Source organism: Sitophilus oryzae, unplaced genomic scaffold, assembly GCF_002938485.1.
Source record: "Sitophilus oryzae breed Bouriz unplaced genomic scaffold, Soryzae_2.0 scaffold_1447_pilon_pilon, whole genome shotgun sequence".
In the NCBI taxonomy this organism is placed as follows: domain Eukaryota; kingdom Metazoa; phylum Arthropoda; class Insecta; order Coleoptera; family Curculionidae; genus Sitophilus; species Sitophilus oryzae.
The window spans coordinates 1,057,753-1,079,567 of record NW_022146112.1 but is presented as its reverse complement, the minus strand read 5'-3'; the positions used below and the strand labels follow the sequence as shown (position 1 = coordinate 1,079,567).

Here is a 21,815-nt window from a genome sequence, read left to right as displayed (position 1 = left end):
CAAAGAATCACTTCCACCGATAACTTCAATCTCAATCTTGGAAGCTGAACAAGGCTGGACACAATTAAGGGATGCGATTCATAAAATTAGCGAAGCAGTACTGGGAAAGTCCAACAAAAAGAAACAACCAGACTGGTTTAACGAAAATCAACCTCACATACAGACCTTATTGGAACAAAAGCATAGAGCACATCAAGCAGTCACTGCAAATCCACACAATCTAAGGCTGGTAACCAAGAAAAAAACCCAATATGAAAGCACTAAACACAATACCTCAGTACAACAGCCTCGATGTCTTAGTTACCCCAATAACAGAACAGGAAATAATGGCATCCATAAAACAGCTTAAAAACAACAAATCAGCTGGCTGTGACGCGATCCCGGCGGAAATCCATTAGTGTGCAAGTAAATAACTTAATGGTCATCTTAAGGCTCTCTTTGATGTCATATGGGAAAGCGGAGAGGTACCTCAGGACTTTTGCAACGCGAATATAGTGAATATATTTAAGAACAAAGGAAGTGCACCAGACTGCGGAAATTACCGGGGAATTTCACTATTGGCTATCGGAGGAAAAATTCTTGCAAAAATTATGTCAAATTGCCTGCACCCACATATAGAAAAAATCCTTCCAGAATCGCAAACGGGTTTTCGCACCAACCGTGGCATCGTCGATTCCATATTTTCCATCCGCCAACTACAGGTAAAAGCAAAAAAACAGCAGTCTAAACTTTATGTTGCATTCATCGATCTAACAAAAGCCTTTGACTCTGTGAACAGAGATGCAATTTGGGCAAATATGAAAAAGTTCGGAGTACCCAACAAATTTCTTACAGTGTGTAAAAGCCTCCATAACAACAACCAGTCAAGAGTGTCACATCGTGGATCACTGAGCGATCATTTCCTCACAAATACAGGAGTCAGGCAGGAATTTGTCTTAGCGCCTCTCCTATTCAACATATTCATGGCAGCGCTCTCATAGGACAGCAAACTGCAGGAGAGAGGATTGGGCATTAGATACAAATATGACGGCGGTCTGCTCATCATAAAAAAATATGTACAAAATTCATCACAGAACTTCAATACGCTGATGACTGCGCTCTTGCAAAAACGTTACAACAATTACAAGAAATGTTGAACATATATACCTGGGCATGCGAGGCTTTGGGCCTTAAGCTAAACATCGACAAAACCAAAATCATGTGCACTTCCCCGGAAGATCATAAGAATGCTATAAAAATCGGAGAAGAACTATTGGAATATGTAGCGGAATTTAATTACCTCGGCAGTTTGATTTCAGAAAAGGCCAATATCTGACTCTGAAATTCAGCACAGGATTAGCAGCGCCTCAAGAGCATTCTGCAAATTAAAAGACAGGGTTTTCTACAATCATCACTTGAGTACAAAAACGAAACTCGCAGTGTACCGAGCAATTATAATCCCCACCATGTTATATGGAAGCGAAACCTGGGTGCCGTACCGCCGACACATGAACGCATTAAAACAAGTTGCAACTGAGACACCTTAGACAACTCTTAAGAATCCGGTGGTTCCATCATGTTTCAAACGTATCGGTCCTAGAAAAAGCTAATAATCTCTGCTTTACGATGAGCTTGTAGACGATAAGAGGAGGCCGGGTGGACAACTCAAAAGGTATAAGGACATTTTCCACGAAAACTTAAAGGAGATTGACATGCAGAATCATTGGGAAGAAGCAGTTCACAGTAGAACTCAATGCAGAAGAATTGTAAACTCAGTTAACAGCGACAACCAAAAAGTAAAGAGGCAACAAAGCAATGAGATTTTTGAATGTCCGGAGTGCGGTAGGCAAATAACATCACGTATCGGGCTTTTCAGTTACAGAAAAGCTCATGAAAGAAAACGCCTTGCGTGACCATCTTTTCATGCGTGTCGAATACTCGACAGCGAGTAATGGCAGTATGTATGTATATAAGGAAAAAATTGTTTGACCTTAAATTAGGAATTTTAAATGTTACACATTGTAAATTTTGCATATTTAAATAGTGCATAAAATTCGATGGCATATTGTTAACCTAAATTTATGTTTTGGTAAAGCTGTGGATCCGGTGGCTGACCTTGAAACGAGTTTTTGCTGCATATAGTCACAGATACTACGCATGCGCATATCGTCAATGTTGCCAGATTGTAGGTTATTTTGGAAATATTTTCAGTAGAAAATAAATAATGTTTTTTTCTGTGCTGTCAATATATATCTATTATTTATATTATTATTTTAATATTTTGCACAACACGGGAACGCTTATTATCATAGTTAATAAAATTAAATAAATCATTAGTTAATAAAATTAAATAAAAATAAAACTCTAGATTGCTATAATTAATATAATTACTCTAAATTATTATGCTACGTTTAAAAAGTGCTTTATTAAAAAATCGAAAATTTAAAAGGTGCGTGTCCAAGTTTCTTTTTTTTTTAATTTTTAAATGCTGTAGCTCCATATCATGTTTATAGTAGGTTTTATAACATTCCATTAAAACTACGTAGGCCTTAAAAAGGCCTTTTAGCCTCCGTAAGTATAACTATAGAATCAAAAATATTAATACGTACCTTGTTTAATTCTGCTTATACAAATATTGCATTATTTTTTCTACTACCTTAAGATTTTTCTATTCTTACACCTAATTTATGTGATTTTTTTAGCATATATGATTTATAAACAATTTTAACTAATCGGTTTAATATGAATATAGAAAAGTAGTTCAGTCAGATATAAATCATACCATTTAAAAGATATTAAAATAAATGGTTTCATTAGAAATATTTAATATTTGTTAAATGGAATTAGATACTATGCATTTCTTTTTAATTACTGGTGATTAAGATAGCATTTACACAAAATTATTTTCTGCCTCGGTTTGAAAATGCACGTACTTTTGTAATTTCTGCTAATGAATCTTATTCATTAGGTACTAGATTTAATTAAGTGTAAACTTAAAACAGGCTTAAGAAAAGTAATTTCGATACTTTATGTTTTTAGGGTAAAATGTGGATTGTGGTGTTTAAAGAGTTTTTGAGGAATACGAACAACACTAAATTTAATTTTAAACTCATGGTTTAATTATTTGTTGTAATACATAATTTTGTAAATTAAGTATATCATTATTTCTTTACACTAACTAAGATCAGTGCTTTCCCTATATCCTTGCAGAATACCAGCAACTTCACTTTTCTTACTGTTAGGGATGTCAATTAGTATCTCTACTCTCGAACGAACCATTGAAACTGATGACTTCAATAATTTATTATTTGCGACTGGTTCATTTTTTTTTATTCTAATTCACTTAAACAGCATTAATAAATTTACTGCGATTCTTTAGAATATTAATTAATATTTTTAAAATGTTTCATACATAAGGCTATTTTATATATTTTGTTAAATAATAATAATAGCTCCCGTATACAGAGAAGACCAGGCTACTAGTAACATAGCAAGTTGCCGGACGAATTTACGTTTACCCATTTTGCGTTCGTATTCGAGAGTCACTGCCGGCTAGTCGGCTGGTCAGGCAGTACGCAGTTGCAGTTGTGCTTAGACAGATCAGTCGTGAAAGACTAGGAATATGACGCGAGGAGTGCCGAGTATTTATTATTTTTATTTTAAGTGTTTACCTTCACTTAAGGTAACATTTAAAATAAAAATACTTAAATATATATTATTTGAGTGTGTTTACAAGCTAAAACTAAAAATATATAAATTCTCTAAACCCAAAAAAACTATAATAATATTCTAAATAAAAAAAAGTTATAACAAGTGTTCAAAAAGACCACATTCTTGTGCTAGACAGTATCCTAGGCGTTCGTAAAATCCCCGTCTGACATTGGCTAACATATTAGGGCTAACAGTTTGGAAAGCCTCTCGTATTTTTACTTGAAGCTCATCCAGATTATTAGCCCTATTATGACCATACATTTTGGATTTTACATAACCCCACAAAAAAAATCATTGGGAGAAAGATCTGGTGATCTAGCGGGCCACAAAATAGTTCCATGTCCACTAATTAAACGGTTGGGAAAAGTATTGTTCAAATATTCTTGAACAATACGGGCATTGTGGGCAGGGCAACCACATCAGCAATTTGATTACTTGAAAACGTGAGATTTTGATCCGCGGTAGCACAAACGAACACTTGCTTTAACTCCTGTTCTTCATTAATCAACACATCAGGCTTTTTGTGTTTTTGTGGGGACACGCACCCATGTGTTTCAAAATTATTAATAACTCTTGATATAGTAGGTAAAGATGGAATTGGCCTGTTTACAAAAGTTTGTGGAAAAATTGTTTGTATATCCCGATAAGACCTATTTTGGAAATACCATTTTACAATTTGAATTTTCTCACGAACTTCATACACATCCATTATTTTACTTAAAAAATAAATTTTACACGAGAACTGTCGCGAGAACCTACGTATTCGTTTTGGCTATTAAAACACGAATAAATACAAATTCTGAAACATTCTTATCACATATCGACCTATTTTTATTTTATCGCATTTTTTCGCCTGCTTTTTATCCGGCGGACGGGTATACGCTAATTCGTCCGATTCTGCCTATGTTACTACTACGGTGGTCCGGTCTGTATAGCCACAGTATAGCGTTTAACGCTTTGGGAGTAGCAAGGTACAGCTTGCCATGTTAGAAGGCTAGAACCGTTCGGTATACAAGGAAGGTAATGTGGCTAGCACTACGCTTCAACCACCTATTATTACCTCAGGATTGTGAATCCCAAGTACTCATTTAAGGCTGAGTCGACGTAGGTACCCAAACTATTTTTATTTTATTAAAAATAGTCGACTGATGAACTGCCGGGTGTAGGATTCGAACCCACAACCTTGAGATTGGTAGACTAGAGCCTGTACCTCTACGCCGCGCCACCGCACCAGGCAGCGTATTGGCATTGTCTCCTATGGTACGACGCAGCCTTAGAAAAATGTATGCCGAATCACGGAAGACAATGTACCACGATTTTCGAATAATAGGCTCGACATTCTCTCCTGCATTAGGACGCCACGCACTGTATCTTACAGCGGCTAAGTACAGTAGATATTGTCACAAATTATTTTCCCATTATGAGGGGCGATATCTACTATAAAAAAATGCAATTTGCGTGACGCTTTAAGCAGAAGTGCTTCTTTCATTTATTATTTCGTATTAATATGGTCATAAAAACATGGTTAGTGACATTTGAGTGGCAATATCTACTATGTAAAAATGAAATGTAAGTCTTCTGCTTTAATTTATTGCGTCGTAACAATACCTACATACAACAAAAAAACATGGTTGGTGAAATTTTGCATTAGATGTGTTTTTATTCATGTTGGCCAATTAACAACTGCTACACAAGTACAGAGTACAGTCATATTTTTGCCAAATGAAAATCGCGAAAAAATGTTGTTACAACCGTGGACGGCAAATTGGAGTACAACCTACATCCAAGTCCTGACGTAAAATTCGACCGGGATTTACGTCTGGGGCGAAAAGGATTCAGTCAGGTAGACCCTCAAAAACGAAGTCAAACAGGTAACCAAAAAGAGGAGGAACTTATCGGCCAACGTGAATAAAAAACACACCTAATGCAAAATCTCACCAATCTTTTTTTTGTGTATGTATTGTTACCAAGCAGAAGACTTACATTTCATTTTTACATAGTAGATATTGCCACTCAAATGTCACTAACCATGCTATTTTTATATACAGGGTGGTCCGAATTGTATTCCGGAAACTTCGGCAGCTATTCTGCAGATAAAAATAAGTAAAAAAGTTTCTATAAATGTATGTCCTAAAATGCCTAGTTTTGGAGATACAGGGTGTAGAAGTTTCATTTTTATTTCGATTTTTTCTAAATAATTTTTGAAGTAACGTCAATATTTGGACGAAAATTGGTGCCTGGGAAATTTCTGACACGAGAAATTTGATTTTGATATCAAAATGACTCCTATTTGTATGGGGCGCCACATACATGTGTTGTAACCGTTTTGAAGCGTAATAACTTTTTGTCCGTACCTGTATAAAACTACCGAGCAAAAAAATCTACATTTCCATGATTTTTTACGTAAAAAATGTCTCTTGGTAAAAATAGCTACGAGTAACCGTTCTCAAGATATTTAGAATGGAAATAGTCAATACGTGTTATTAGTGCCAAAAAATAAGCGTATGTTGAGTATAGTTATTTGACTGAAATAATACATTTTTATTTTTTTAAATTAATCATAAATTTTTCTGCGAAAAAATGATAATTAAACAGTTTCTGTTGAACTTTTTGTACAAAAAGATTTCAAATTTATGATTTCAGGCTAACAACTATTTAGTCAACATCTTTAATTTATGTCAATGATGACAGGTATTATTGATAATTTCGATTCCAAATATCTCGAGAACCACTACTCGTATCGATTTTTACTAAGAGGCCTTTTTTATGTAAAAATCATCGTAAATGTATATTTTTTACTCAGTAGTTTTATACAAGTATGGACGAAAAGTTATTACTCTTCAAACCAGTTAAAACATATGTAGGTGGCGCCCTCTACAAGTAGGAGTCATATTGACATGAAAATCAAATTTCTCATGTCAAAAAACTCCCAGACACCAATTTTTATCCAAATATTGACGTTACTTCATAAATTATATGGAAAAATGGAAATAAAAATAAAACTTCTACACCCTGTATCTCCGAAACTAAGCATTTTAGGACATATATTTATACGAACATTTTTACTAATTTTAATCTGGAGAATATGCTGCTGAAGTTTCCGGAATACAGTTCGGACCACCCTGTATATTAATATAAATAATAAATGAAAGAAGCATTTCTGCTTAAGGCATCACGCAGATTGCATTTTTATATAGTAGATATCGCCCCTCATAATGGGAAAATAATTTGTGACAATATCTACTGCACTGAGCCGCTTTAAGATACAGTGCGTGGCGTTCTAATGCAGGAGAGAATGTCGAGCCTAGTATTCGCAAATCGTGCTACATTGTCTTCCGTGATTCGGCATACATTTTTCTAAGGCTGCGTCGTACCATAGGAGACAATGCCAATAAGCCACCGGGCACCGTATATTTTGTTTATAATAATAATAGCTCCCTTATATAGCTTTTAACGCATTGGCAGTAGCAAGGTACAACTTGCTATGCTAGAGCCGTTCGGTATACAAGGAAGGTATGTGGCTAGCACTACGCTTCAACCGCCTATTATTACCTCAGGATTGTGAATCCGAAGTACTCAATTAAGGCTGAGTCGACCTAGGTACCCAAACTATTTTTATTTTTAATATAGTTGGCTGCTGAAATGCCGGGTGTAGGATTCGAACCCACAACCTTGAGATTGGTAGACGAGAGCCTGTATCTCTACGCCACCAGGCACCGGGCACCATATTTTTTTTAATTACTAAAAAGCAACTGTTGTTTACTATTAATGCAAAAGTAAAATTCGGTGCTTGTACCATAAGAATTTACAAATGTTTTTTATAAACCATATGTGAAGAAGATTGTGGTATAACTGCAGATGTTTATGCGGAAATTAAAGAAGCAACTAGCCACTTTTTTTAAATTTTGTATTTTTACTATCAGTATTCCACTAAAGAAATAAAGTTATTTTATCCCGCTAGCATATAAAATGTCCTTTTAAACTCTCTATACGAGTTGATAAAACTCTCATTATTGTATGATTGTGGATAGAAAGTTATTTGTGTAACTAGTGCAAAAAGGACATATTTGTTGAACGACGCATGAGTTTTTCAACTGAGGACAAAGTCGAGAGCTGCAATCATGCTGAGTACAACAAATATGCCTGTTGCACATATTGTACAGAACATTTTTTCTACGATCAATTTGAAATTCTTATTCAAATATTCCTTCTTCTGACAGTACCATATTCTAGATAGAGTGTCGGCTACCTTTCGCATGTACTTGTGATGTGTGTCATCAGTGTTTCACAAGTACACGGGACCTACAGTTTATTACCGAATCCGAACAGCACTATTTGAGAGGCTATACAAGGCAAATATACTGAAGGTGGTTTGCCATTGCCTTCCTTGAGGTGGCGGCTCGTTGGTCGCTCTATTTAGATAAATAAATATTTTTATTTAAATAAATAAAGCGTAATATTGACAAAAAACAGAGGCGTGACAAAAGACAGAGGCGTGACAAAAGACAGAGGCGCATGGAGAAAAATCATCCATGATGTTACGCTGACCACTACACTCCCTAATGGGGGTCAGGACTGAAGAGAGAGAGAAATAAAGCGACGGTACTGGCTGGGGATCGAACCTAGTTTCTTCCGCTCCGCAGATTGACACACTACTGCTGGAGGTACGACCGGCCACATTCAAATATTTATTAAATTAAAAAGTTTTTACAGTAATTTACAGAATAATACTACCACTAACAATGACATTATAAATAATAGTTATTTTTGTATCTAGTGCGCTTGGTCAACTTGGTGATCGATACTGAATCTGGCAGCTTCAAGTGTTTTGCTATCATGCTAGGCATCTTATCAATAGAATTTATGCCGACCACTTGGTTAACAAATCTTTTATTTTGATATTTTAAAAACAATCTGCGACTGGCAGCATTTCTTGGACGAAGAGCTGCGTATTTTCGGTAAATCTCAATATAATTCAATGTCAAATTTGAATTATATTGAGATTTACCGAAAATACGCAGCTCTTCGTCCAAGAAATGCTGCCAGTCGCAGATTGTTTTTAAAATATCAACATAAAAGATGTGTTAACCAAGTGGTCGGCATAAATTCTATTGATAAGATGCCTAGCATGATAGAAAACACTTGAAGCTGCCAGATTATGAGGCGTACACTGGGCATTGTTTCCGGAGAACTTCAGCCACACTCCTTGCTAATGCAGCGGGTGATATATTTAGTATGAAGCGCCACGGAGGATGGACATCTTCGACAGTGGCCGAGGGATACGTTGAGGATTCTATCAACAGTAAAATTCAAATATCAAATAAAATTTTACAGTGTCAAATACCGGGATCTAGTACCTCTACATCAAAATTGGGTAGTGTCTCAAGTCCCAAAACCTCCATATCTCAAGCAAAATAAGAACTATCTAGTTTGGGATTAAATATTGAATATTGGTTCGTGTACTTGTTGTACTATTAATGTTAATATTGTAAATAATAACTAGATTATGCTTGTGTTAAGTTTGATATTTGTTATTTCTTTATTCTTGAATATTATGAAATAAATAATCAGTTATGATTTAGTTCTTCATTTTCCAAAAATCAAAATCCCATATAATTTACATGCAGTTTGCGAAATAGGCATTTCGCGCATTACTTCGCGCACCGTGTCATGGTAAGGTAGGAAAATCAAAAAAAAGTGTCACTTCGCACATTTCTATCAATTCGCAAACCTTGTAATTTTTTGACGTTTGTAGAAAAATATATTTTTTTAATAACTTTTTTCTGAGGTCATATTTTTGATTTGTAGATAATTTTAATGTCGCAGTTTGAACAATTCGCTAAAATAATAATTGATGGAGAAACTTCATTTCCAGTACTATTTTGCATTTTATTTTAATTTCTGCTCATGGAGGTCTCGGCCCGGGTTTTTGTTCATCATTTAAAACTTTTCCGGAATGTTGCTGCGAGGTGTCCAGTACTGGTACTTGGTTTACCTTCCAGGACTTGAGCAGCTATTTTATTTTTCTTTAGAAAGTGACTCTTCAATGTAACCCTCAACTGCATTTAAAGACTTCCATTCTCCATGACGTTTTAGCGTTAACATGTCTGCCCCAGATCCACAAGCAGTGCTGCAGAAGATCTGGTGAAGCAACGTCCGTAATTATATGTATATTAATTATCCGGTATTAATTAATTATGTATATATGTAATATTAATATGTATATTAATCGTCCTGTATATTAATTATTATCTTTAATATTAAGGTATTTTGCAATATCACTGGAAATTTTACTGAAAGTAATTACTTCAACAGGTTGTACTGAACATCTACTTCATTAAAATATCTTATAAAAAATATATTACTTATGTTTAGTAAATTGAGGACGAGGCAATGCATATTTGCGATACATTTCAAAAAAATTAAAACTTCTAATTCTACCGCTTATTACAAATGATCAGAGTTTGTTCGTCTTGCTATCAGGAATTTTCACAATTATGATGGAACCCGTTTCTCTCAACTCGTCCCTGCGGCATGCTCTTGCAATGCCAAATACTGCAACTATCTACAATAGTTTATTAAAAGTAAGTAGATATAGTAAACGCCACGAATGTTTGGGAGTGATTCATCGCTTGATGAAATTAGAATCGACACGTGCGCTATCATTTTTACATTAAAAACGTAAATTTTTACTGCAGACGTAGGTTTTTAAAGGCCCGATCTAATAATCTGCCTGCGCTCCTCCTACTTATTCTAAAATGTTAGCGTGATTGACAAAGACGATACTATATCGCGTTTCTTTGATTGATTCGTTTTTGTGGGTCAGTCCATTGGTGTACTTGCAGTGCGACCAATGGGGCGTTCCAGTTTATATTTATAACCAAATATATGTTTTGACAAGACTTTGACAGTTAAAACAACAAATTACAACAGATTATATATTGATTATTATATGACTTGAAACACCACGGCACTGGAATTAAGTTTTATGTGACCTTGAGCAGATTAGTTCACATGGTAGCGACCGATGAATCACTCCCAAACATTCGTGGCGTTTACTATATAAATTTTATGGTAGTTAAACACTAGGGTAGTGTTACGTTCATCATTAGATATTTATTATCTGGAGCTTCAATTAAAAATTTGTCCAAATGCTGTCGCGTAAAAATTTTTGATTTCTTCGGACGGTATCCTATCTTGGGACTTCTTTAAAAATAGAACTAATTTGGTAAAATGTCGGATTTCAACATTTTTATTGATTAACAGCCTAGCCTTCAATATCGAATACTCTGACCAAAAGGTTGATGGCTTTAATATCTCTTTTTTTTCAAATATGCTAGGAGAACGTTTTCAGTTCCTAATGTTCTTAACTTTGTGGCACACCACTCAATGAACCGTTTATAACAAATTTCATACTCTTTTTCAGATTTATCGGATAATATATCTGGAGGGGTACCAATAATATCTTTGTCACTATCCGAACTCGGCATGTTTAACAGCTTACACTAAAACACACTATACAATATTTTAGACTGATAAATTGAAAATTATGACAACTTTCGCTGCCAGACGACATTCATAGGCAACTATGATTAACCAAATCCAAGCGCGAGGGTTCGATTCCTGGGTAAAGCCAATTTATCTTTTAACTTATTAATTTACATACGACTTTATGGCGACTACCAAAAATATATTGGCATTAGTAACAATATTCAGATTAACAAAATTAAGGTACAATTTTTTTCTCTTTAGTTAAACTCATCATTAATAATGTCAAGGTGTTTTTTGCACTAGGATAGAAAATATGATTTTTTATACAGTAGATAGTGTAAAAACAGCTACTTTTTGCAGGATCGTAGAAAATAGTTATCTGTGTAACTAGTGCAAAAAGGACATATTTGTTGCACGACGACGCATGAGTTTTGCAGCTCGAGATGAAATCCAGAACTGCAATCGTGCTGAGTGCAACAAATATGCTTTTTGCACATATTTCACACAACATTTTTTCTACGATGAAATTGATGTGACATTAAATGTTTATTAAATTTTTTTACAGTAATTCACAGAATAACATTACCATTCACAATGACACTTTTATTTTTTTAATAACACTTTTTGAGTTTATTTCAATTTGAATGTCGCGGTTTGAAAAATTCACTAAGGTAATTTATGGATAAACTTCATTTCCAGTAGTTTTTTGAATTTTATTTTGATTTCTGCTTGCAAAGGTCTTGGGTTCTTAAATAAAATTGTTCTTAATTTTATCTAGCTTCCTTCAAAATTTAGTGTCAAACTATCAGACATTTTATTTCCTTCTGCCAAAAAACCAATTATTTGAATATGTTTATGTTATATAAAATACTGCTGCTAAAACTTTATAAAGTGTGTTTATAAAAATATATCTCGTATTTTAGTAATATGTAATGGCAATATGAAATGGATAGTTATATTTTTATATCGCTTGACGTTTAACGTCATAGGTTACTAGTTGAAAATCAGAAAAATACGCTTTATAAACTAAATCTTAAATAAATTAAAAACGATTCATATTAGGTATAGGATATGTATGATCAAAAAGTAACGAATTAAAAAACATTTTCACTAGTAAAATAAAAAAAGTGAATTTCCATTTAAAAAAAACGATTTATGATAATTTATTAATCTCTCGATTCCATGACAGCTACGGCCAATATTATATAACACTCAAACATTTTAATTTTTGAAATAAATAGCCACATGTCTTCTCTTTATTTCACAGTGGCTGTGGTAATCTTAGATTAAGAATAAAATGTGGTAATCCCTTTAGGTGTGGTAATCAATTTGACGTTTAGGCTATACAATTTGTTGCGATTATTTTTTTAAATTTTCAAAGTTAAATAGGTAAAGAGAAAATATGTTTATTTTGGCCAGATCTACCACCTCTTAAAATATTTGCACTCATTTCTGGGACACCCTGTACAGAGATATAGAGTGTTTGACATAAAAATTCATAAAATTTGATAGAGAATTTAAATATCTAATAAAAAATGGGGGTACTCATTTAAAGTAAGAAAATTGCTGTCGATTTTCTGAAGTGCCGCCATATTGAAAATAATTTTACTCCATAGATCTCATTGTGAAACAATGATATGCAAAAAATCTCCGATCTAAATATCCTAGTTCACTAGAAACTTCTAATGCACGCTCAGCCCGGGACACTCTATATATGTTATTAAATATTAAACGATAAATTTGTAATGAATCGTTAAATTAATTTAAAAATTAATGTGATGAGATAATACTTCCTGATCTTGACCTCGTGACAGTAACGCTCAAATATAACAGAATTATTAGGTAAACAACTAAGAAACATAATCTAAATTAATATTCCTACGGTATAAAAAATAAATTATTATTATTTGTCATAAAGAGAGATAATTTAATTCACAGCACATTTTACTTTTATTTTGTAAAAATAATAAAAAATAACTTTACATGAATTAAAGCATTTCTGTAAATTTCTGTTTCTTGTTTAGATTTGAAGCCGCATAACAAATCATGTTTAATTTTTTAATTTTTACATTAAATCTTTTAATCTTCATCGCTTAAAAATGTAATTGAAATTAAACGTTTAATTAAACCGCCATTTTGAAAAGAAAAAGAAAGACAATTTTAAGCTTTATGTAAATCTGCAAAAACATATACAGGATGCTTTTTTCTTTTTTTTCTAGGCTCATTTCTGATTAAACCCAAAATAATAGTCTATGCATTTTTAATAAAAAATATATTTTTTGATGAATTACCAAACCCAACCAAAGTACGTACCAATGTTTCAAATGAAAACATATAAAAGACCACTCTGTGCAACGTCTTCGTTGTCATCTAGAAGTATTATCTCATCACATTAATTATTTATATTACAAAATCCATTTATTACAAAAATTAATATAAGGGGATTACTTGCTATTATTAATATAAGAAGTCATATGTATGTGTAAGCATACGTTTCGTCTTTTGGCCATCATCATAAACTTTATGTTTTCTTACAGACGCCATACTAGATTTATACACATTTAAAGAGATAAATTGATTGCGATTCTAGTGATGTACTACAAGTTATGAATAAGCGCTATCTGTGTCAAATATGTAATAAAGTATTAACAAATCGCGTTTTTCTTTCAAACAACCTATCAAAACCTTCTACAAATTTTGACTTTTAAAATCCACTATGCATAAATTGTTGTACAGCTGGTTCCAATAAAAATGAATACGACTCTTTACACATTTTTTTCGAATATTTGGGCAATGTATATTTATGTGTCAAGTATTTTGACATGTTAAGGTTATTGTGATATTGCATAAAACAACTTTGCTTTTGACAAAGTGGCAAATAAATTTTTCAGAACGTCAGCATGACATGAATAGAGAAATGGAGGACTGGTATCATAGAATATATATAAAAATATGTTTTATATCGTACTCAATTTTATTGGAACCAGCTGTACATCCATGAATGAATTTATCTATTTAAATGTGTAAAAATCTAATATGGCGCGACGCCTATCAGAAAACATAAAGTTGATAATGATGGTCAAAGGCGAAACGTCGGATGACAAATCTGAAAACGCTGTTGTGTGACTGGAAAAAAGTGGCAATGAAAATGTGCTTTTAGAAAAAATTAAAAACGAAATCTCAATTTTAGGTTTTTCTACAATCTCTCCAGAACTACTCGGAATTCTAGATATTTCTAAAAGATATTAAGACACATTAATACAACAACCGCTTTTGTAACACACCATAGATTTGTAAGGTCGCGATGATTAACCCCCTCTCAAACATTCTACATCTACGTTCTACGTCTTTGTATCTCCTATAGTTTTCGAGATTCAAATGATGAGAGTCGAATGTGAATATATTTTTATACAGAATTTACAACTCAGGATTTTTGTACTTTTCACTTTGATATGTCACAAAATGAGAATTTTTCTCAAATTTTCAAAACAATAACTTTTCTAAAGAAAATTAACCCTTATTATGGATACTTATTATCACCAGCTGATGATCTTCAATCTTCGCTTGTTTTTGAGTATAAATAAATAAATAATAAATTAATAACGCTTTATTGTACAAAAAGCCAAAATATCGACAAAGCATTTGTAGAATGTTTAGGAGGGGAGTTAGTCACCGCGACCTTACAGATCTATTGTGTATTCCCCTTTCTTGAGTTATGAGTTATAACTCATCATACAGTCTCAAGGCTTTAAAAAAAGCCAGTATCTGAGACGACTCCACAGAGGCCAGCTCTTTATCCTTGACATCAGCCGTACCAAAGTTCATGGCACGAATGGTCGTCGTCTCGGCGCACTCAGTGATGAGGTGTTCTGGTGTTTCCCCATATTCCCCACAGAATCTGCATTCGCCGTTGTTTCTCAGCTTCAGCCTACTGAGGTGTTCGTGGAGGAGACAGTTGCGGTTGGAGTCTTTCAGATTCTTCAGTTCCGCTTTCAGTTGGTTTTCGCTTGGAAAACAGAACGGTTCTGGTCCAGTTAGTGGAGTGTTCGCTCCTTTCCTAGCTAGATCATTTGCTATTTCATTGCCTTCTATTCCTTGGTGAGCAGGCACCCAGATTAGGAGGACTTTATTTTCTTTGCCCAACTTGTTGAGTTTCTCTAGGCATTCTTTGACCAACTTCGAATTGATGGTTACTGAGTTGATCGCATTTAGTGCTGCATGACTAGTTAACTATAATATTCTTTGCTATCGGATAGGATGGCAATTTCCTGTTTTCGATAGTTCCTGTCTAAGATAAATTCTACACATCTTTCGATAGCGTAGATTTCTGCCTGAAGTATACTGGGGTAGGTGCCCATTGGTTCGGAGTATTTAGTTTTCGGCCCAAATACTCCTATCCCTGTCCCTGCTTTGGTTTTGGAAGCATCAGTATACCACGTTATGGTATGGTCTTTTATATGCTGAGTAAGCGTTTCTTCCTTCCAATCCTTTTTATTACTCAATACTACAGTGAGCTGTTTCTCAAAGTTGTAAATTCTTGGTATGTCATCCACTGGGAGTTGGAGAAGTGAAATTTTCTTTTTGAGGGTGTTCCAAGCCCCTGACCTAAAAATTCTCCCAGTACTGTTTCCGTCAATGACCATTCTAATCATTGTCGCATTGGAATAACTACCGAGGACAATGTTCAGTGGTGTTAGGTCTAAAATGACCTCCATTGCTGCTGTTGGACATGTCCTCACTTGTGATACAGATACATGCCAGTCTTTGCACAGGTTTTGCCTTGCTGTACGTTGCTCTAGTTTTGTATACCAAGCAACTGCTCCATATGTAACCATGGGTCTTACTATCATGGTATACATCCAGCGCAAAATTTTAGGGGCGCAGCCCCACCTATTTTTCGCCAGTCTTCTGCATATCATGAGAGCCTTTGTGGCTTTGCTGGTAATGTTCTTAATATGCCTGTTCCAGAGAAGTTTACTATCCAGGGTTATTCCTAGATATTTCACTTCCTGTGATGGCAGTATTTCCTTTCCATCTATATGGATTCTTTTCAAGTTTTTCAAACTTCGCTTTCTGGTGAATGGCACTACGGCGGTTTTATCTGAGTTGATACTCAGCCCGACAAAGCATTTATAAAACAAACAAAAGCACAACAAATATACAAATAATAAAAAAAATATCATACAATACAAATCATATAATTCAAAAAAAAATACGTCATTAAAATTACAAATAGAACATACTACATGGACATTGCAGAACACAAAAAGGCGTATCAATAAAATTTTACAATAGGAAAATTGTAAATGGATATAATCATTTAAGAGTTATAAAATATTAAATACTAGACTTTTAACCAGTGTGTGAGATGATCAAAATCTATAAAATTCAAAATTGTTAATGATTAAACATCAACAAAAAAGTCGTTTACCGCATCTCTCCAGTAAGTCTGATTTCAGAGCTTTGCGAGTATTCGCGTTTCACTTGCCACGCCTGTTCTTGTACAGATGCCAGCAGGCAGGGTTACAGTATCGATTTGGTCTCGAACTCACATAACATAAGATAAGGAACTCTCTTGGTAAACAATATGAATACCTATATCAGAACGTAAGCAGATTTCCCTGCAAAGTCGGTAGGCTAGGTATGAATAAGCTGTGTTTATTATATCAATATCAATCAAGTCAAAGTCGCAAAATCATCTCTATTTTAAGAATATAGCATAAATCAATTAATTAACTGCAACTTATGAAACAGTTTCTAAATTTTACTAAATAATAACATAAAAATCAAATGTTATATGTTATAAATCAAAAAATGTTATATGTCATAATCAAAAATCAAATGTTATAAAATTAAAGATTTTAATTTTTATTAGTAGACAAACAGTAAGCCCATTAAATATATAAAAATCTAAGAGAGTTCTTGAATAGACTTTTAGGTTTTTCGCCATTAGAAGAAAATCTACTAAATAAAAAAAATATTTTTTGTGAACAGCACTGCGTTAATTTGTTAATCTAACGGAGACCAATTTGACAGTGGTATTGTACCATTGAAACAAATGTGTCTAACCGCCAAAAAATTCTTAACGTTTCAGGAAGTCTAATAATACTAATTAATTAACTGAAAAATTCATTTTAACCATGGAGGACTTTCAGGATGGTACTGTGTGGTATGCTCGCTCCTTTCACTTTTTGTTAACATTAAGAAAAGAATCACTCCTTCTGCTCGAGTTCACGTATCTGCTCCAAGAAATACATCCAGGAAGCATACAGGAATACAGCAAGGAAATCCATTAAGTTTATTTAAGTATTAGAAAATCTGAGAAATCAATTTATCATAGCCTGCAGCAAAAAGAACATAATTCTATCTATAGGACTATAGATAATAAGGATATATTGGTCTAGGATCCAACCAAAAAGGACTTTCCAACACCAAGACTACTTATTAACTACGACACCAAGATAATCCTTTAGGTCGAAAATTTTATTGACCAATATCAATATAATCAAATTAGGCATTAACATATTCTGTATTACCTTTCAATCTTCTGCATATCCTCTAAATAACCTAGGGTCAACCTAGATCAAAAACCTAAAAATAAATAACCTAGGGTAACCTAGATCAAAAATAAGCCAAACGGTGTACAAAACCTTCGCCAGACTTTAATTAAATTTGGAACAATGTAAGGCACCTTTATACGCCTCCTGTTTAGATATCATCTGCTTACATATCATCAAAAAGAATCTTTGAAATGTCAGATAGGTATATAATAACAAATGCGGATTCATAAGGTAAATTTAACGCCCAGGTGTTTAACTGTATATGTATAAATGCAGAAAAACTATATTGTAAATTATCTATAGGTATTGTACTGAAAATAACGCATAATAAATGAAAGTATAACTGATTCTGTCATACCAAAACTTGTTAAATAATAATAATATATGGCTTTCAATAACTACTGTATTTAATTAAATTTACCAAACGATTATGAAATTAAAATCGAAATTTGACTGTTAAAATGATGAAAGATTTTTTACTACGCAGATAAAAAAAATCGTGGGTGTTTGGGAAGGCTTGAAAGGAAACAATGTTTTTGCGACGTTTCACGACTTTATTGTCACTTCTTCAGGCACCAAAACATATATTAATCCACATTATGCCTACAAACATTCATGGCGACTCCAACCGCCAACACTAAGACACATACAGACGAATCGAACAGAAACTTGACAGGTATTCTTGGGCCCGATATACACCGATGCTCGGTTTGTGTCGTACTTGAGTACGACACTTGAGTACTTGAGTACGACACTTGAGTACTTGAGTACGACACAAACCGGGCATCGGTGTATATCGGGCCCTAAGAATACCTGTCAAGTTTCTGTTCGGTTCGTCTGTATGTGTCTTAGTAGCGGTTGGAATCGCCATGAATGTTTGTAGGCATAATGTGGATTTATATATATTTTGGTGCCTGAAGAAGCGACAATAAAGTCGCGAAACGTCGCAAAAACATTGTTTCTTTTCAAGCCTTCCCAAACACCCACGATTTTTTTTATCTGCATATTAACTACTGGGAACTAACAATAATCATAATTTTTTACTACATTTTTTTAACAATATTATCGTTTACGCAAATTCAAAACTTAATTATATTTTTGCTATTGTATTTAAATTAGGTAATATAAATTAGTTCATTTATATTTATAACTGCTTATTGTTCCTACAGAACTTTCAAAAATGATCGCTATGAGAAAATAGACTATGAAAGATATTGAGTTTTCTAATCCTGAGATTAGTGGTATATTTTTCCATTTAGCATACCTAATATTTAACTAATATTATTTATTTCTTTTATGCAAGTGTATAATATGAGCATCATGATTTACGTATGTATAAGGATTGCTCCATAGCGAGACTGGTCTTGGTCTTGGTCTTGCATAAAAAGCAAGACCAAGACCAAAATTAGCGTTTCATCTGCTAGACCAAGACCGACCAGTGCAAGACTTTCGCAAGGCCAAGCTAACACCAAGCATGCAAGACTTTATTTTTTTATCTTATCTTCTTGCGGTCTCCAATATTTTTTCACCTTTATGTGATATAAGAAATTATTTATTTGTTCGAAATTATTTTTTAATTAGTTTACAAATAGTTTTATCCCAATTCAATATAATATAATATTAAAAAATAAAAATCTTTGTCAGACTAATATTCTAATAATTTCTTTATTTAGAGTTTTATTTGCATTAAATTACTAAAAATAATACTATTTATTTAAATATTTTCTATCTCGAATAGAAAGTGCAAAAGGGAAAAAAATATATTAAAAAATACAAGACTTTCCAACACCAAGACTACTTATTAACTGCGAGACCAAGACCAAATCCAAGATTCCCTTATTATACCTGATTGAGTGAGCACATCACTATACATAACATCAGGAGAAAAAGGAAAACACCATTTTTTCATAGAGTTTCTTAATTGGGATACGTTCGTTTTCAATCCCATCCATAATATTTTTGTTTTTATTTTGCATATTTCTAAGGAACCAATTTTAAATCACCCTGTTCATTTAGCAAAATATTACTTAATTTTGATATTTCTGTTATTACACATTTTCAGGAAAATGCGTATTATTTTCATTTCTTACATTCCTTCGTTTTCTTGGCTACCATTTCCTCTTTAATTTTTTGGATAATTAAAGAAGCACATAACAAAAATATTAGAGAGATAATAGATTATTCGTACTCGTATATAAGATAGCAGATAGCATCTGATAACGGAATATGTTTAATAACACAAGTGGATATAATTATATTTAGCATAACTCTTTGAGATAGTTTGATTCTAATCGATATTAAAAAATGGAAATATCAAAACTAAATGCTTAAAACACATTATGAACTTACCAGTTATAGATTTTACTGTTAGAAATATATTTTCGAACTCAATATCTCGATTTTCAGCTGTTCCTTGTGGAGTCATTATTCCTTTTTTCGAATTTTAGCAGCCACTAAAATATTATTATAATAACAAAATAAACGGACATGTATTGTATCAACATATATAGCGAACAATCACTAAACTACTAATGGATTTTTACATGCATCTATAATTTTTATCGCCTTATCATACATTCGGTTATGGCATTCGTTTCCTATACGAGGTAAGCCTAATGTGATTTATGCCAAGAAAACAGTTTGAATTTGAGTTTTTCTACAAGTTTTTCTCCAGTGGGTTTCAGAAAACAGTTTGTTATAGTGTTTGAAGGTTTTAAATTTTAACTTATAATTTGTTAACACATGTAATAGTTGCTCAAATAAGTTTCAGAATATTTAAGTAGTATAAAATTTCCACAAATCTATAGTGTCCCATACATTATCAAACAAATTGCGCAACAAAGCAATGCCCAACGTTGCATTGCACAACTTTTAAATCACCCATTCACTAAGCTTTTTTTGGCTTTAAATCACCCATAAACTAGGCTTTAAAATTTTGATCAAACTTTTTATTAAAAGTTGTGCATTGTTCGAGAAACAAGCGACGTTCCGCCAAAAAAACCGCCTGGCAACTAAAATATTGTTCAACGAAGCGCAACACACATACATACACTACACAACGCGTCGCGCAAACAGTCCCGTTGCATAAAAGATTCAAACATTTTTGAAACTTATCAAACGATTGTGCCACGCATCAAACAGGGCCATACATTGGCAACTTGTTGCGCAACAGCCTGTCTTGCGCAGTTTGTTTGATAATGTATGGGCCGCTTTACGGCCTCTATATTACTAGCAAAGCAGGGCCAGTCAACTGAGATATACGACCTTGAACGATCTGTTTTTGGGGTAGTAATTTCCTGGGGCGCTAGATGGCGTATTTTTATTTTAATTTTTCTAGTTGCCTAACAATTGCGTATAAAATTGTTTTTATAGTTGCCTAAATAGGCCTATTAATGTTCTGTCATTGTTCTGTATGTCAAATCAGTTTTCCGTTTCCGGCTTCCTCCTTCCTCTTCAGTTGTGTTTTGCAATTGAACGGAGATGTGCGTTTCGCTGTTTTCTGGTTGTTTGGCTGTGTTTTTTGCAATCGTCATTTTACAATCGTGATTTTGTATTTTTGAATGTTTTTGAAATTTGTTTTGTGTTTGATTTTTAAGATCTTTATTAAAGGTAAGGTTTAAGTTAAAGGTCTTTGATTTATCTAACAATTTTATTTAATAATCCGAGAAAGTGAGGTAACCTAACCAAGTCCAAATGTTCGTGAATTTTATTTTTTAACAATGTAATATTTACAACGCCATATATTTTTACAAAAAAAAATTGATCAACTCCATATTTTTGTACATAAACTCCACAATGTGATATTACACAATTGTTCAAGTCCATATGTAAAAAATACATGTAAATAAAACATTGTTTCTAATGGACGTCACTTTCTCTTGTATTCCAACGATATTTGTTATGTGTTCTTAAATCTGGTACTATAATAAATATTATACTTTTTAATCTGTTGTTTTATTTCTTTGTAAAATGTTTCATGGTATAATTTTCTGTAAATTAAAATAAATTATTTATTGTAGGTTTTTATGCACATAAAATGATATAAGCAAACCATTTAACACTTTACAACCTGGT

General features: G+C 33.3%; 1 protein-coding gene across 1 annotated transcript in view; it reads right to left on the bottom strand.

The window, feature by feature from the left end:
* The window catches only part of LOC115877372 (ATP-binding cassette sub-family G member 4-like), a 150,956-nt gene extending 130,706 nt beyond the window's left edge, over positions 1–20,250 (bottom strand). The window contains exon 1 of the mRNA XM_030893521.1: positions 20,091–20,250. Within this exon, the coding sequence (XP_030749381.1) occupies positions 20,091–20,166 (76 nt within the window). The 5' untranslated portion in view covers positions 20,167–20,250. The remainder of the gene's footprint in view (positions 1–20,090) is intronic.
* Between the last annotated feature and the right edge of the window lie 1,565 nt (positions 20,251–21,815).